This window comes from Nomascus leucogenys, chromosome 16, assembly GCF_006542625.1.
Source record: "Nomascus leucogenys isolate Asia chromosome 16, Asia_NLE_v1, whole genome shotgun sequence".
In the NCBI taxonomy this organism is placed as follows: Eukaryota; Metazoa; Chordata; class Mammalia; order Primates; family Hylobatidae; genus Nomascus; species Nomascus leucogenys.
The window spans coordinates 33,789,942-33,808,141 of record NC_044396.1 but is presented as its reverse complement, the minus strand read 5'-3'; the positions used below and the strand labels follow the sequence as shown (position 1 = coordinate 33,808,141).

Below are 18,200 nucleotides of genomic sequence, written 5' to 3'. Positions count from 1 at the left end.
TTGCTAGTATTTTGTTGAAGATTTTTGCATCTGTATTAATAAGGAATATTGGTCTGTAATTTTTGCATTGTGTCTTTGTTTGGCTTTGGTATCAGGGTAATAATACGGGCCTCAAAGAGTGAGTTAGGAAGTATTCTTACTCTCTCCTCTCCAATTTTTTGGAAGAGTATGAGAGCGATTCTCATACTCTTTAAATATTTAAATATTTGGTATTCTTCTTTAAATATTTGGTAGAATCCACCAGAGAAGCAATATGGTACTGGACTTTTGATTGGGAGTTTTTGTTTTGTTTTGAGATAGGTTCTCACTCTATCACCCAGGTTGGAGTGCAATGGCATAATCATGGATCAGTGCAGTCTCAACCTCCCAGGCTCAAGTAATCTTAGTTTGGGAGGTCTTTTAACTAATTCAATCTGTTCACTTGTAAGTCTGTTATATTTTCTATTTCTTCCTGAGTCAGTTTTAGTAATGTGTATTTCTAAAACTGTGTCCATTTCATGTAGGTTATCTAATCTGTGCATAAAATTGCTCATAGTATTCTCTTTAATCCTTTTTGTTTAAGGTCAGCAGTAATGTCCCCACACTCACGTCTAGTTTTAGTTATACCTATCTGTGTTTTTTCTTTGTCAGTCTAGCAAAAGGTTTGTCAATTTCATTGATCTTTTCAAAGAATCAAACTTTTGGTTTCACTAATTCTCTATATTATTTTCCTATTCTCTATTTCATTTATCGCCACTCTAATCTTTATTTACTTCCTTTTTTCTGGTAGCTTTGCATTTTCTAGTTTCTTTAAAATGTAAAGTAAGATTATTTATTTGAGGTCTTTCTTATTCTTTAATGTAGATGTTTATTGCTAATAATTTCCCTCTCAGGACTGTTTTCACTGCATCATTTAAGTCACACATATGTTTCCATTTTAATTTATTTCCAAGTATTCTCTAATTCCCACATATTTGTAAATTTCCATATACTTGTAAATTTTCCAGTATTCCTTCTGTTAATGATTACTAACTTCATTCCACTGTGACTGGAGAAGATACATAGCATGATTTCAATCTTTTTAAATTTACTGAAACTTGTTTTGTGGCCTAATACAGCCTGGAGAATATTTCATGTATACTTTAAAAGAATATATATTTTGGTAGGGTGCAGTGGCTCACGCATATAATCCCCGCACTTTGGGAGGCCGAGGAGGGTGGATCACCTGAGGTCAGGAGTCTGAGACCAGCCTGGCCAACACGGCAAAACCCCGTCTCTACTAAAAATACAAAAATTAGCTGGGTGTGGTAGTAGACACCTGTAATCCTAGCTACTCAGGAGGCTGAAGCAGGAGAATCACTTGAACCCTGGAGGCGGAGGTTGCAGTGAGCCAAGATGGAGACATTGCACTCCAGCCTGGGTAACAGAGCAAGACTCCGTCTTTCAAAAAAAAAAAAAAAAGACAAAAAAAAAAAAAGAATACATATTTTGCTGTTGCTGAATTTTCTGTGTACGTCTGTTAGGTCTAGTTGATTTATACTGTTGTTCAGGTCCTCTAGTTCCTTACTGATATTCTGTCTAGATGTTCTATCCATTGCTAACGTCAAAGCAAGCATTTTTTGACTGAATGACAAAAACTAAATTTTACATTGTTGGGTTCTGAATTTTGTTGTATTCCTCTAAATAGTGTTCTGGTGCAGTTAAGTTACTTGGAATCATTTGGAGCCTTCTGAGGACTCTTCCCAGTGCCCCATGTGTTCTACGACATCCTTTACTCTGCATAGTAGGAATACGACTATTTGAAGCCTTATGTGAACTCTGGAAATTGTTTTTCTTAGTGCTTTCCAAGTGTTTTTTTCTCTGGCCTCAGGTAGGGCCTGTCAAGCATCTATGAAATCAGAACTCAGCAAAAGACTCCAGGAGAACCCTCTGGAGATCTCCAAAATGCATGCTCACTTGTTTATGCTCTCTTGCTTTTTAGTGTATGCCTCCCCAACGCCAATCCCAACCCCCTTAGTTCTTTTTTCTCTGGTACTCTGCCCTGTAATTCTAATCGCCTTGATCTTCCCAAATTTTTATCTTTGTCTTTTTATCTCAGTAGGACTGCTGGGCTCTGTTTTGGTTCCTCCACACCTTGCACTGCAGCCAATAAACTGCCTCTGGGCTCTGCAGTAAGCTGTTACAATTGAAGGGCTTTACCCTCACTTGTTCCTATTCTCTCAGGGATCACAGTCTGGTGCTGCCTGTCATCAATGTCTAAAAGCTATTGTTTATATATTTTATAAATTCTCAAGTTATTTAAAGAGGAAGAGTAGATTTTTGCTACATAACAAATTACCTCCAATTTTGTGGCTTTAAAAATCAAGCATTGGCCAGGCATGGTGACCCGCACCTGTAATTCCAGCACTTTGGGAGGCCGAGGCAGGAGGATCACCTGAGGTCAGGAATTTGAGACCAGCCTGCCCAACATGATGAAACCTCATCTCTACTAAAAATACAAAAATTAGCCAGGTGTGGTGGTGCACGTCTGTAGTCCCAACTACTCAGGAGGCTGAGGCAGGAGAATCACCTGAACCTGGGAGGCAGAGGTTGCAGTGAGCTAAGATCGTACCACTGCACTCTAGCCTGGGCGACAGACCAAGACTTCAATTCAAAAAAAGCTAAAAAAAATTTAAAAACAAACAAAACAAGCATTTCTTTTTTTCACACAGTTTCTGAGGGTTGGCAATGAGGGAACAGCTTAGATGGGTAGTTCTGGCTCAGGATCTCTCATGAGGTTGCAGTCAAGATGTCAGCAGGACAGATGTTTAGGACTGGAAGCTTGACTAAAGCTGGGACATCTGCTTCCAAGAAGGCTCATCCACATGCTGTTGGCTAGAGAGGCCTCAGTTCCTTGTTGGCTGTTGGCAGGAGACCTCAGTTTCCCACAGCATGGGCCTCCCCATCGGGCCATTCACAACATGGCAGCTAACTATTCTCAGAGTGAGTAATCCAAGGTTGGGGGTAGTGAGGGGAAGGAGGCGGAGCCACATTTGTATTATAAATAACCTATCCTAAGAAATGATCCATCACTTCTGTTACGTTCTATTGGTTCCACAGATAAACCTCAATATAATGTGTATGGGGATTACACCATGGTGTAAATATCGGGATGCAGGGATCATTGGGGGCCATCTTGGAAGCTGGCTACACATAAAATAAATCCAGTTCCCATTATACCAGCATATGGGAAAGTAGAAGTCTTTCTTATACATTTTAACCTCCTTATGTTTACTATTTTTCTTATCCCCTAACTATAGGCTATATCCTACGGCTACAAGAGACATGAGCAGATTACAGATCTCCACACCCAGTCTTGGAAAGAAAAGTAACTACTACTAAGTAGAAGCAACTTTTAAGAGAAAAGAATAGAGTTCCTGGTGCTTGTGGCAAGAAGCAGGAGGACCTCGAAGCCAATCTGGGCTTGAGAAAATGGTTCATTCCCCCAAATACTTCACTCAATGATCTACCTAAATGTCTGCCGTCTGCCCTCCTTTCCCACCAATTTCCAGAGTCAGGCAGCAATAGCCAACAGCAATATTAACAGTCAAATTAATAGCAGTAGTACGAGGACCAATGCTAAGCATTTTGCCTTTGTTATCTCAGTTACTCCTCACAACAAACCTCTAAGATAGCTGTCATTATTCCTTAAACTCTAGACTTTGTTTCTTAGTAATCATACTCTGGTCTTACACTATCCAGTGTAATAAAAACTTTTTTTTTTTTTTAATAACACCTGGCTCCCTCTTGCCCTACAGGGTTCTGCTACTCCTTTGACACAGAAAAATTCTGTCTTGTCCTGCCTGTCATCCCTTCCACCTCAGTTAGGCCTTAAAGCTTCCTCTTAGCTTCCATGTTCCCAACATCTACTACCAAACCTCACTAAAAAGAACCACCAGACTATTTTGATCCCTGTAAATTCCCAGTTGCTAGGCTCTCCCAATACTACAACTGCCTAATATAGACTTTTCCAATTCCTTAGGACACACTGACCTGTCAAGTCTACCTCACCAGCTAATCTCCAAAACTTGGCCCTACTTCAGCTACTCATTTAAAAATATTATTCACAGCATGTATCTTTGTAATTTACATTTGCTGTAGCTTACTGTTAAAATGAGTTCCTTTTCCCGGGGGACCTACAATTAATGATCAGGGAGAAAGGCCCAAAATATACCATACTCATACATATTATGGTACCCCAGAAACCAGTACACTCCTGTTGGTTATCTGTTGAATAATGAGTGAAAAGTATAAAGTAATGATTATAAATACTAACTCAGAAAATTATCAGGGGGCATAATCCAAAGAAAGTTATTTACAAATAGAAAGAAATAGATGACAGTAGACATACATAAGCAATCCACAAAAGGCAAAACATGAAAGAACAAGAAATGTTTAAATATTATAGAAACACAAAATAAAATACCACCTCTTGTCAGACAGATTAGCAAAGACTGAAATTTTGTCAAGGAAGTAAGGAAACAGGTAGATACACCTCTGGCAGATATAATTTTGTCTTTTTGGGAGCTATACACCAAATATCTTTAAAATCCACATACATCTTTGACTAGTATTTCCATTTCTAATAATTAATTCTAAGAAAATAATTGACAAAGAGATGTATATTAAAAAAATTTACTATGGCACTAACTACAATATAAAAATCTGTCCAATAATAAGGGCTTGGTTAAATTTTAGTACATCCAAACTAAGAATTATTATTAAATCACTTCAAAACATTACATATTGTATAATCCCAGTTTTTAAAATAACATATATTCACATAAAAACATACCTGCATAGAAAAAAAATCTAGAAGTATACACCCCAAAATGTTACCAGTGATTATCTCTGTAAAAGAAGTGGAATTTTTTGTGATTTTTTTTGTTTGTTTTTCAAGGTTTTGTTTTTTGGGTTTTTTTTGTTTTTTTTTTTTTTGCTTATCACACCTGATTTTCTACAGTAAGCATAAGTTGCACATGGATAGTAACACACATTCTTAAAAGGCAAAAACAACAACTATGATCACAATTTAAAGGTAGAAAAGTGCTATTACCTTAACAGAACATGGAACATCCATGTTCCATGATAATAGCAAAGTTAGGCAAAGTTAATATCAAATAACCTGGTATTCAATAGCCTAGTTTTTAATTAGTTTTAGTAACACACATGGAAGAATCTGTTATGAATAAAAAACCATGTAGGCCGGGTGCGGTGGCTCACACCTGAAATCCCAGCACTTTGACAGGCCAAGGCAGGCAGATCACGAGGTCAGAAGTTCGAGACCAGCCTGACCAACATGGTGAAACTCCGTCTCTACTAAGAATACAAAAATTAGTCGGGCGTGGTGGCGTGCGCTTGTGATCCCAGCTACTCAAGAGGCTGAGGCAGGAGAATTGCTTGAACCCGGAAGGCGGAGGATGCAGTGAGCCAAGATCATGCCACTGCACTCCAGCATGGGCAACAGAGTGAGACTCCATCTCATAAAAAAATTAAAAAGCATCCAATTCAGGTATTTTAAGAAAACAAAACACTTCCCAAATAAAAATGTAGTACTAATCCTAGAGACAATGTTGAAAATCGCATAGTAAAAATCTCAACTGTTTCAAGCTGAGAATCAACTTAAGTCCCCTTTGCATGCCTAGGGTCTCATTCTGTTACCCAGGCTGGAGTGCAGTGGTATGATCACAGTTCACTGCAGCCTCAACCTCCCAGGCTCAAGTGATCCTCCACCCCAGCCTCCCAAGTAGCTGAGACTACAGGCATGTGTCACCATATCTAACTTTTTTTTATTTTTTGTAGAGACAGGGTCCTACTATGTTGCCCAAGCTGGTCTCAAAATCCTGGGCTCAAGCAACCCTCCCGCTTCAGCCTCCCAAAGTGCTGGGATTACAGGCATGGGCCACCACACTGGGCCCCTTTACACATTTACCTTGAGAACCCTCACTGTTATGAGAAAGTGGTTGCCAAGAAAGCAAGATTCAAAAATCACTCATGAGTTTAAGAATTCAACTCTATGTTTAGCTGAAGAGAATCTTTATCTCAGACTTGAACAGTCTAGGGGATGACAGTTATAGTCAGTAACAAGAAGGGTGGTCTCTTAAATTGTTCTAGGAATACACTTCTGTTAAGATTGAGCATCCCAAATCCAAAAATCTGAAATCCAAAATCTCCAAGATTTCAAACTTTTTTTGTACCAACATAATGCTCAAAGGAAATGCTCACTGGAGCATTTTGGATTTTGGATATTTGGATTAGGGATGCTCAACCTGTAGGCAAAATTCCAAAATCTAAAAAAATCTGAAATCCAAAACACTTCCGGTGCCAAGCATTTTGGATAAGTAATACTCAACCTGTAAAATTTAAGTATGTATATCTCTAGGCACTGTGTACAATTTCTAGCCAACATCCAGGGAATTGCTTGTGGCCATGTAGAGAATTGCCTAGGAACTGTTTGCAATGCCTGACTCAACGTGACCTACAACATAGCCAGTTAGTAAATCCTCATTAGGACTAATCCATAAACTATAATTTTCAATGAAGTTAGCTAGCATAAAATGGTCATTTCCAAATGTCTGTGGCAGAAGATGAAAAATTATTTTAATGGTAACCAAATAATTAATGGCAGGTATCCATAGAAAGTTATTTAGTGGCAACTTCACACCTATAACAGTTTGCAAATAAGGTCTCATAATGCTTCCAGTGGGATTTGAGAGCAGCTGTGAGGAAACAGGAAGCACTAAGCGCAGGACAGCTCTACGATTTCTTTAAACTATTAGTAATGTTTTTAATTAAAGTAATTTTTGTTGCACAAGGAAAGTTTCTAGTAGAGGAGCAAACCAAATAACAACTTGACATGAGGGAGAGTTAGTTGCATTTGTGTAACACAAGCAGCATATAACACCAAAACTGACAACATAATTATGTGGTTATTGTTGAAAAATAAGTATCTCCTTGCTTTAGTGACAACTCTAGCACCATTCATATATTCATACACCCAACAAATAAATGTATGAAAACTATTTACACTGTTTATTCTAGGACCTGGGGATATAAGAGTAAACAAGAAAAGTCACTGTCTGTCTTCATGAAACATACTGTCTAACAAGGGAGACAGATGTTACAACAAATAATTACATATTTGACTATAACTACAAATGTCATGTTATTAAACTAAAGAGCAAGGTGCTATGACAGCATATAGTAGGACTGCAGTCAAGCAAGCCAAACCCAGGGGAGGGGAAGAGAGGTCCAGGCAGAGGAAATCTGTGCAAATCCCTGCAGCCAGAACAACCTTATCCAATCTAGGAACTAAAACAGTCCAGTATAACTGAAGCATTGAGATTATTTCTTGGGCACACATTAAGTCTAAGATGTATAAAGACATCGAAGAGATCAAGGTGGTAAATGCTACAGGAGTTTGGAGGTCAGGAAAAAAGGTCTAGACCAGGTATAAACTTAGAAGTCATTAGCTTAGAGATGGCATGGGATGCACAGGAACCGGAGATTTCTTTGGCAAGGTGAGCAGGACTATATATCAGAAGGCAGGGGGTCAAGATTACTTTCTTTTTTTTTGGAACGGAGTCTCACTCTGTTGCCCAGGCTGGAGTGCAGTGGTGTGATCTCAGCTCACTGCAACCTCCGCCTCCTGGGTTCAAGCAATTCTCCTGCCTCAGCCTCCCGAGTAGCTGGGATTACAGGTGTGCACCATCACGACCGGCTGATTTTTTTGTATTTTTAGTAGAGATAGGGTTTCACCATGTTGGCCAGGTTGGTCTTGATCTCCTGATCTCAGGTGATCTACCTGCCTTGGCCTCCCAAAGTGCTGGGTGGGATGACAGGTGTGAGTGACCACGCCTGGCCAAGATTACTTTTCTTTTTTTTTTTGAGACGGAGTCTCACTCTTTTTGCCCAGGGTGGAGTGCAATGGCACGATCTTGGCTCACCACAACCTCCACCCCCCGGGTTCAAGTGATTCTCCTGCCTCAGGCTCCCGAGTAGCTGGGATGACAGGCATGTGCTACCATGCCTGGCTAATTTTGTATTTTTTAGTAGAGACGGTTTCTCCATGTTAGCCAGGCTGGTCTCAGACTCCCGACCTCAGGTGGTCTGCCCGCCTTGGCCTCCCAAAGTGCTGGGATTACAGGCGTGTGCCACCGTGCCCAGTTGATTACTTTCTTAATCACAGGGGGAAAAAAAAGTTTAATTACTTCTCTCTTGATTTGCAATCAAAAGAAATAAAAGTATTTTGTTTCTTTCCTTTTTTTTTTTTTTTTTTTGTTTTTAAGAGACAGGGTCTTACTATGTTACCCAGTCTGGTTCAAACTCCTGGGCTCAAGAGATCCTCCCACCTCACCTCCCAAAGCGCTGGGACTACAGGTGTGAGCCATCCAGCCTGGCCAAAAGTATTTTCTAACACTATAGTTATGATACAATGTTCTATTTAATCGGGAAAGGTAAAATTAAGTGTATAAAGTTCTTGGAGAAATGTCAAGAACTAAGAAAAACACTTCTTTCAGTGAGTCTAAAGTATTATATGCTGTAGTTTATCAGGGCACTTCTTTCTAGTGTTTTTCAGTGCCCTGGAAAGTGAACCTTTTTTTAAAAAAAAAAACAAATACAACTACTTCACAAGATTTGTCACTAAAAATGCTTTGAGTCTGCAGAACTGCCACCTACTGAAGCTATATCATGATCATAAGCATTCTGAACACATTAACAAGTCCTAAAGGGATGTGACATCAAGAAGAACAGACAAACCTTCTGCCTTGCACAACCAGAAGTTATCAAATTTCAGAAGATCACTGTAATCCTTAAACAACCTGCCCTACACAGCCTCCAATGATGACTATACAGTAGGTAACTGCTTTAAAAAGTGATGAGTCAGGTTATAGTTATAGAAAAGCTGAGTTAAAATGTTCCACAATTTACAGCCAAAGCACCATGTAAGCATGAAAAATGCCTTAACACAAACTCACCTGATTTATTTGAAGCATGTTAAGACAATATTGACCAAACTGCTGTATCCCTCACGGCTCCAAAAACTGGAAAACGAAAATGAAGAAATAAAGTTCAACTTAGCTGATAACCTCAATGACTGGTATTTTAAACACATGCCCTTGATCAAAATCAAATATAAAATGTAATTTATCCAGATCTCCATAGAACTTTCTATGATGATAAAAATGTTCTGTACTTGCACTGTCCAATCTGGTAGTCATTAGCCACATGTGGCTACTGAGCACTTGAAATGTGGCTAGAGCAATGAAGAAAATAAATGTTTAATTTTCTTTCATGTTCACTTAAATCACTACGTCACTAGTAGCCACCATACTGGACAGTACAGATCTGAACAAAGCTCCTTCTGCTTCTAGACTTCTAAGACAATCCCAACAAAAGTGAAGCTGTTAAAAATAAATCTGAGAGTTTCAGGTTAATATTTAATGTATACTTCCCTTTTTGCAGTCCTGTTTTAAACAGCTTTGTTCCCATCTTCTATATGATAAATTAATCCTAAAGAAGATGCAACACCACAAGTATTCTCTTAGATGGTATAGAAAAGAGCATATAGTACAATTATCTTGCTGAATATTTTCTTTTTCTCCGTCATTTTGTCTGTTATCATCAGTATAAAAACAGTATCCATATTAAAATTTCAGGCTGGGTGTGGTAATCCCAGCATTTTGGGAGGCCAAGGTGGGTGGATCATTTGAGTTCAGGAGTTCGGGACCAGCCTGGTCAACATGGTGAAAACCCTGCCTCTACTAAAAATACAAAAATTAGCTGGGCATGGTGGTGTGCGCCTGTAATCTCAGCTACTCAGGAGGCTGCGGCAGGAGAATCACTTGAACCCAGGAGGCAGAGGTTGCAGTGAGCTAAGATCGCGCCATTGCACTCCAGCCTGGGTGACAGAGCGAGACTCCATCTCAAGAAAAAAAAAAAAATTTAATTTAAAAACAGATGCCAGTGAAGGGCAGGAAAGTCCAAATTATAAACAAATCATGGGATCTTGTAATGAAAAAAAGTCTATATAAAATATAAATTATGTACAGACCTCTCCCCTAAAAATTATCTACAAAGCAACAACACAATTGTGATACACAGCAAAAGGCCTGTATCTAATCACTTGTGTAGAAACTTTTATGCTGTTAAATTTTAATATTGAACTTTCCCTTAGAAGCAAATGTTTTTTAAGTACACACATACATACACAAATACACACTCATATTTGGCTACCATTTTTTCAAGATGACAAACTACAGTCCATTCAAAATGACTTTGAAAACTTTAATATTTTTCTTACAATAGTGTCCTCAGCATCTGCATCTATTTTTATTTATTTTCTAATTTCTTTCACATTTCCTATGAGAACTGGATGCTGTATAAAGAGCACACGGCCTGGGTATTGGTGAATTTGAGTTTTAGTCAAAGTTCTTCAGGAGATTACCTTCTGAGCCTTGGTCAAATTACTTTGTGTATCTTTGAGTTCTTCTTTTTCTGTCTTCTTTTTTTTTCTTCAGTCTTTAAAAAGTAAGCTAAAGTCGTTGTGGTAGGCAGCCTCTAACAAATAGAATATAGCAGAAATAATGAGATACCACTTCCGAGATTAGGTTATAAAAATTCTTAGGTGTCACCTTCTCTCACTCATTTGTTCAGAGGGAGGCAGATGCCAAACTGTGGTGCCCTTTGGAGAGGCCCATATGGCAAAGAACTGAGAAAAGCCTCTGGCCAATAGCCAGCAAAAACTGATTTCTTCAGTCCAAGAGCCCCAGGAAACTGAACCCTGCAAGAGCCACATGAATGAGTTCGGAAACAGATCTTCCACCAGTAGAGCTTCCAGATGTGACTGTAACCCCAACTGATAGCTTGACTACCACCTCTTTTATGAGCCACAGGCACCCAGCTAAGCTGCACCCAGATTTCTAACCCACAGAAACTGTAAGATAATGTTTGTTGTCTTAAGTCCTTAAATTCTGGTGCAATGTGCTATGCAACAATAAATAAGACTATCCTGTCCAACTCTATAATTCAATACTCCCATGGTGCTTTAGGTATTAGTTAATATTTGGATAGGCAAAAAAAAAAAAAAAATCCCTGTTCAACATGAGCAAATGAGTAACATTAGAACTTCAAAGTAGCAAATTATAAAACTTAAACATTTACATTTTCAATTCAAAAAATGAGATTATTAACAAGTGTAGCATTAGTCATATGGTGTTAAAATACACCCGCTTTCAATAGGAATGGAGTATCTCATTAAAGAAATACACTAGCTATAACTTAAAATACAAACACAACCAATCATCTTTTTTTTAACTGAAAACAGTTCATTTAAAAAGTAAAGTGTGAATAACCACTAAAGCATCTCAGTGATTTAGTGTCCCTTGCTTTCTAGAATTTAACATTACTGGTCGGGTGCAGTGGCTCACACTTGTAATCTCAGCACTCTGGGAGGCCGAGGTAGGGGGATCACCTGAGGTTAGGAGTTCAAGACCAGCTTGGCCAACATGGTGAAACCCTGTCTCTACTAAAAATACAAAAATTAGCTGGGCATGGTAACACACGCCTGTAATCCCAGCTACTCGGGAGGCTGAGGCAGAAGAAATGCTTGAACCCGGGAAGCCAAGGTTGCAGTGAGCCAAGATCATGCCACTGCACTCCAGCCCGGGTGACAGAGCAAGACTTCGTCTCAAAAAGAAAAAAAAAAAAAAAATTAACATTATTAAGCATTCACCAACTTTGAAAAACTCCATTTTGTCTTTATTAGTATAAGTTTCTAAAGTTACAAATGCTCATCTACAGATCTCTATGTATTTCTTCAATATTAGAGGCTGATAACACTGGTAGCTGATTCCAAGAAGCAAGCACAGTAAGATACTGGGGTACCTTTTTGAAAGTTCTAATCTTCTTTTTTTTTTCCTTTTTTTTTTTTGAGACGGAGTCTCACCCTGTCACCCAGACTGGAGTGCAACAGCTCAATCTCAGCTCACTGCAACCTCCACCTCCCAGGCTCAAGTGATTCTTCTGCCTCAGCCTCCCCAGTAGCTGGGGATACAGGTACACACCACCATGCCTGGCTAATTTTTGTATTTTTTGTAGAGACAGGGTTTCACCATGTTGGCCAGGCTGGTCTCGAACTCCTGGCCTCGGGTGATCCATCTGCCTTGGCCTCCCAAAGTGCCAAGATTGCAGGTGTGAGCCACTGCACCCGGCCCGAAAGGTCTAGTCTTCTGACACAGAAAAGATATTCCATGAAGTAACAAAAAATAAAACTTTATGAACATAAAATTAACCATACGATTTAAATATTCTGTAAGCCTTTTCTTCACAATATAAATAGCTGTATAAATTAACACATATGAAACTAATGTCTATAACCACTCTGTAATTGGCTAACATTCTGAAAATTATACTTTTTTAAGCAAACCAGTTATATTAGATTTACATCAATTTAAAAATTGTAATTTGTAATTATACAATGGACAATTCAGAACGTTCACAGTGGCACATCTTTAAGACTGTTTCTACTTTAAAGACATGCCCAGTCTACTGTCATATATTTTAAACAATTTGCTAAAATATCAAGACATATCAATAAAATGCAGAGCAGTTTTATACTACCTACGGTTTCATAAAATCCACCTCCTCAGCTGGGTGTGTTGGCTCACGCCTGTAATCCCAGCACTTTTGGAGGCTGAGGCGGACGGATCACCTGAGGTCAGGAGTTCGAGACTAGCCTGGCCAACAGGGCAAAACCATCTCTACTAAAAATACAAAAATTAGCCAGGCATGGTGGCATGCACCTGTACTCCCAGCTACTCAGGAGGCTGAGGCAGGAGAATCACTTGAACCCAGGAGGCAGAGGCTGCAGCGAGCGGAGATCGTGCCACTGCACTCTAGCCTGGGTGACAGAGTAAGACTCCATCTCAAAAAAAAAAAAATTTTTTTTAAAATCCACCTCCTCTATCAAAAAAGTTTCCAGCTACAGTTGATTCCAATTACAACTAAGTGCTTTCAGAGAAATGTATCCACGTGTCCCAAAAATGCCCTATCTGGTCAGGCATATGAAGACAGGCAATTCTAGATTCCAAACTACTAAATGAAAACAAGCAGGATAGTTTATAGGGAGACGGCTGGGGAAGACATGATGCTCATGAAGAATGGTCCAACCTGTAACTGCAACATACTGCTGATATAAGTCGTACTTTAATTATGAATTACATTTTGCCCATTTGAGAAATTAAAAGCTGTACAAAAATCTATATAATCCCCAATAATTAAACTGCTTTATAAAATGGCACTGTTATTAAATATGTATAAATTTTTTATATCAGCACCCATCCTACAGTTGATAGGCAATTCTCACTCAAATGTCTTATTTGACAACACGAAAAGCAAAAAAAATTTACTATCCCTACTCTTAGACTACAAACTGCTACAAAACTACCAATTCAATGCTTATTACTCTAAAAAAGATATAGGGTCCTTTAAAGAGCTTTTTAAAATGTTTTTCATTTTGATTTTTTAAAGTAGGTACCCAGAAACACTGTTTTTATGTAAGGAAAACAGAAGTCTTACACCACAAACTATTCTAGTGGAAAACTCTAAATATCACAGGCCAGAAAAAAAAAAGGAAACTAACATTTATCAGACACCAATTGTATATGCTAGGTGCCAAATTTTGCCATTTTTACATCAACTCATTTAATCCTCATCATCTTGGGATGTAGGCATTATCTCCATTTTTCGAGGTTGGGTTATTTGAATACAGTCACACTGCTAGGTTTGGAACAGTTCGTTCTGGCCCAAAGTCCTCTTTTCTTCACTATACACCAAATTATAAAAGACTTGCCTTCTTTTTAAAAAAAATTTTTTTTTTTGAGACGGAGTTCCACTATTGTTGCCCAGGCTGGAGTGCAATGGCACCACGTCGGCTCACGCAAGCTCCGCCTCCTGGGTTCAAGCAATTCTCCTGCCTCAGCCTCCTGAGTAGCTGTGATTACAGGCATGCACCACCACACCCGGCTAATTTTATATTTTTAGTAGAGACGGGGTTTCTCCATGTTCATCAGGCTGGTCTCAAACTCCCAACCCTCAGGTGATTCACCCACCTCAGCCTCCCAAAGTGCTGGGATTACAGGCGTGCCCGGACTTTTTTTTTTTTTTTTGAGACTGAGTCTTGCTCTGTCACCCAGGCTGGAGTGCAATGGCACCTCTGCCTCCCGGGTGCAAGTGATTCTCCTGCCTCAGCCTCCCGAGTAGCTGGGATTACAGGCACGCACCACCACACCCAGCTAATTTTTGTATTTTTAGTAGAGATGAGGTTTCATCATGTTGGGCAGGTTGGTCTCGAACTCCTGACCTCCTGATCCACCTGCCTCGGCCTCCCAAAGTGCTGGAATTACAGGCATGAGCCACCCCACCTGGCCAATTTTTTTTTATTTTCTATGATCAGCTTGGTGAAAAATAAAAGATTTGCCTTCTTATATTTTTTCCTGGAACAAAGTCAAGGGCTTGACCTCTAGGACAACATAATGGCAAAGCTCCTATATAGAACTTGGGGAGGATTATTTAAAATCAAACGATGCACACATAAATAAAAATTATAATTATTACAGATTATAGACCTCTAATATTTTGTGTACCTATGAGAGGCACAAATATATCTATATGTGAATAATCATACTGTGCGTGTCTCAAACTATGCAGTCTAAGAGAATTCAATCTTGCAATATCTAGAGTTTTCCCTCTTTATGATCTATACCTATAAATGATCAGATTCCCAGCACTGAACGTGCACAACACTGGATAATAATAGGAATAAAGAGAAGGGTAGGCACAAAGGAAAAAAAAAAAAACCTACCATATCTTCTAGAACCTAAACAGGAAAACTGCTCTGCCTCGATTTCTGGATTGTTTGTATATTTAAAAGCTTGATGACTATCTTAGATTTTTTTATATTCATACTATTTGTTGAAAAGCAAACCAAGCCATCTTCCTAGCACTTCATTCCAGACAAGCCAAGTAAGCTAAAATGTAAAATTTGCATGGTTTTCCAAGCTCAAGTATTTAGGAGTTAAGGACCACAATTTATGTAACTTACCCTTAAATGGTCCAGGGGAAAAATATTTTGTGTGTGATAGAGAGCAAATAACAAATGCATAAAATGTTAACAGGTGAATCTGAATAAAGGTTACAAAGATTTTCTTTGTATTATTCTTATTCTTGCAATTTTTCTGTAAGTTTGAAATTATTTCCAAATAAAGTTAAAATTTAAAAATTACACAGCATTTTATTTGAAATTAACAATACATACTTGGATTATACAGCAACATTCTTACAAATACAAAACACTGGTTTTTATGGGAAAAAAATGCAGTAATTTGTGAGCAAGTATGTACCATATCCTACCAACTAATCATCACTTAGGAATAAATTTCAGACTAGCCTACCATATAATAAAATATGGCAACGGTGACTTGACTTGAAACCATAGCAGGAAAACACAAACACACCAGATAGTTTGGCATAACTGCTTCGCAAATTTAATATAGGCCTGCTGCAAAACGCAGCAACCTACAATTAAAGTGTTATGTGATATCTCTTGTTTGCAGTAAGATACAAACTGAACAATGAAAACCTGGCCATATTACAAAACAGAGATGGAGAGTAAGTCTTGGTTTTGGTAGTTTTATTAAATAAGATTTTTCCACCGCAGCTCAGTTCACAACAGTGTACTTGAATCATCTAAAGAAAGCAAGGACGGGGAAGAAATATCCCGGAGAAATGTTGAAATCTTTTCTCCTCCAAGGTTACTATCACCCTGCCTGCCCATCACAATTTTGATTTCAAGTATTCACTATGCTGATCTGAAACACAGGATGCATCAGAAGCCAAGTAATGTTCAGCAAAAGTTCACCAAAATTGTGAAAGCAAACATTAAATAATAAACGTTTTCAGTTAACAGTAAAATATCTTTAAAGGATCATCTCTAGCCTTTCTTTCCGCAGGATCCACCCACTTTAAAATCCTCTGGTAAATTCCCAGGTCTACCCTAATTGAATGGTCCCTCTCTATCTGCTCAAGCAGTTCTTAACCCTTTGGAGTGGGGATGGGGGTAGGGGGACATCACAGCAAATATGGACCCTTACCAAAGAAAATTATTCACAAATACAAAATTCTACACACATTTCCAAAGACTTCCAGAACCCCACGGCCATTATCCCCACCCCCTCCCTAAGAATCCCAGCGTGGCGTGCTTCTCGATGGCCTCTGAGGAGCACCCCCAGCCCCCAAGCCACAGCCCCTGGCTCGACCCCGAAGAGACTGCAGTTCCTGCTCTCACACAGCGGATTCCGTAACTGAGCTTTGTCTCCTCGCCCAACTCCCTTCAGCCCGGCAAGGTCACTACCGCCAACTACCCCTTTAAGCCGAGCCATCACGGTAGGAGTTCGTAACAGCCACAGCAGAACTTGCCTGTCATAGGATATATTTTGTCCCCTCGGCCCCACCTACCCTCCCCATTTCGGCAAGTTACGTCTTTACCACTAACCCATTCTACAGAAATAGCCGCCGCCGCCACCCCCCGGCGCGCCCCGGCCCCGCCGCTCCGCCTCCAGCGCCCCCAGGCCCATTCCCCGCAGACCCTACCCAGGCCGCCCTCCCCTGCTCTACCCCAGGCGCTCCCTCTCCCTCGCAGCCACACCGTGGCTGCACTCGCCGTCCTCTCTTCCGGCCGCTACCACCCCGGCCCCCTAGAACCCCAGCTCCCGCGCCCGCAGCCGTGTTCCTGCCTCCCCCACCTCCGCACCCCCACTTGGCCCGGCCTCCTCGCCTTCCTCCCGGCTCCTCCCCTCAGGACACCTGTGTCGTCCCACCCCCTCCACCACACACGCACCCCCCACCCCAATTCCTTCGCCTCCTGGTCCTCCCTCCCCCGCCGGTTTCCCCTCCCCCCTGCTGCCCCGAGAGAGCCTGAGGTGGGAGGGAAGGCGCGGGGGAGGGGAGGCCGCGAAGGGGGCCGCTCTTCTCCGGGTTCCCCGTGCTGCGGACCTGCAGGGCTCCCCAGCGCCCTCTGCCTCCTCCGCCGGCGGGGCGGAAGTCGGGGTCTCCCGGGCGCCTCCGATGAGGGTATTTACCTTCTTGCTGGGAACACTTTGCAGACGGCTCCAACATTGGCAAACACTACAGAGAACTGACCCCGCTCGGCCGCCGCCGGCTTCCACCCCTCGGGCTCCCCGCCCCCCGCCTCCGCCCGCCTCCGCCCGCCTCCCCGGCGCTCCCGCCGCGCCCTCCCGCGCTCGCGCCGCGCGCCCCCGCCTGCGCAGCCGCTCCCGCGCCCCAGCACGCCCGGCCGGCGCGCGCGCCCGGCACCGGCTCTACTTCCACTCCGCCTCCCGCCGGCCCGCGACCAAGCGCGGCCATTGTTCGCGACGCAGTTCCCGCCCCCTGGCGAATGCCGGGCCCCCGCAGCTGCAGGCTCTGCGGGACTAGCGGCGGCGAGGTGGGCCCCTGGGCGAGGGCCATTCCCGGGGGGCTTGGGCACGCGGGCGAGCGACTGCGCAAGGAGCGCGCCCGGTCCGCAGTCTCCTCGTCCCCGGCGCGACTCCCCGCCCCCTTGTCTGCCAAGGGTGGGCCTGGGGCAGCCCCTTCCACACCTGCAACTCGGCAACTTCTTTCCCCGCCCGACTGACTGTCTGCTCTTTCTGGTCCGCACCCTGTGCTCTGATTCCTCGCTCGTACCTTTCCCAGGCTCTCTGGCTGCCCCTCTGCTGTGCAGGGGACACGCGACCATCCCGCGTCTGCTCCGGCCGCCGCTGTGCGACGCACGGTTTAGCGGATCCTGCACCTTTCCAGACGGGGGAGGGGGTGGGGAGGAGGTTGCTTCACCGTCTCGCCCAGCAAACACCAGGGATCCTTAATCACCTGCTCTCCAAGACCCGCGGCGTGGCCAGACCTCCTCCTCTACCGAAAAAATTAGTCACATGAAAAAGAATCCTTGGAGCCAAAAATGAGAACCATTGAAGACAATGCCCTAAATCCTAGATTTATGAGGCAAGAGTGCCAGAAAACAGAAATTACGTCTTGATTCGTCCTGGTTTTGATGTGGATTACTTTTGTCTAGATAACTTCAACCCAGTTAGGCTCGATGAAACTGAACACTTCATTTAGTAACCGGCACC

The 18,200-nt window shown here is 41.7% G+C and overlaps 1 protein-coding gene across 14 annotated transcripts in view; it reads right to left on the bottom strand.

Annotated features, from left to right (window-relative positions):
- Positions 1-17,992, bottom strand: part of STAU2 (staufen double-stranded RNA binding protein 2) — a 341,584-nt gene extending 323,592 nt beyond the window's left edge. For 3 of the 14 annotated variants that reach the window (XM_030795230.1, XM_030795240.1, XM_030795233.1), the window contains exons 1-3: positions 17,157-17,311; positions 10,466-10,578; positions 8,997-9,062 (exon numbers count right to left, since the gene is read on the bottom strand). Coding sequence is in view for 6 of the 14 variants with exons in the window: in XM_030795237.1 (XP_030651097.1) it covers positions 8,997-9,014 (18 nt within the window). In the remaining 8 variants the exon portion in view is untranslated. Of the gene's footprint in view, positions 1-8,996; positions 9,063-10,465; positions 10,579-11,904; positions 11,925-17,156; positions 17,312-17,760 lie in introns of those variants that run through there. The other 11 variants (XM_030795243.1, XM_030795244.1, XM_030795237.1 and 8 more) reach the window with 10 other exon arrangements.
- Positions 17,993-18,200: the final 208 nt, after the last annotated feature.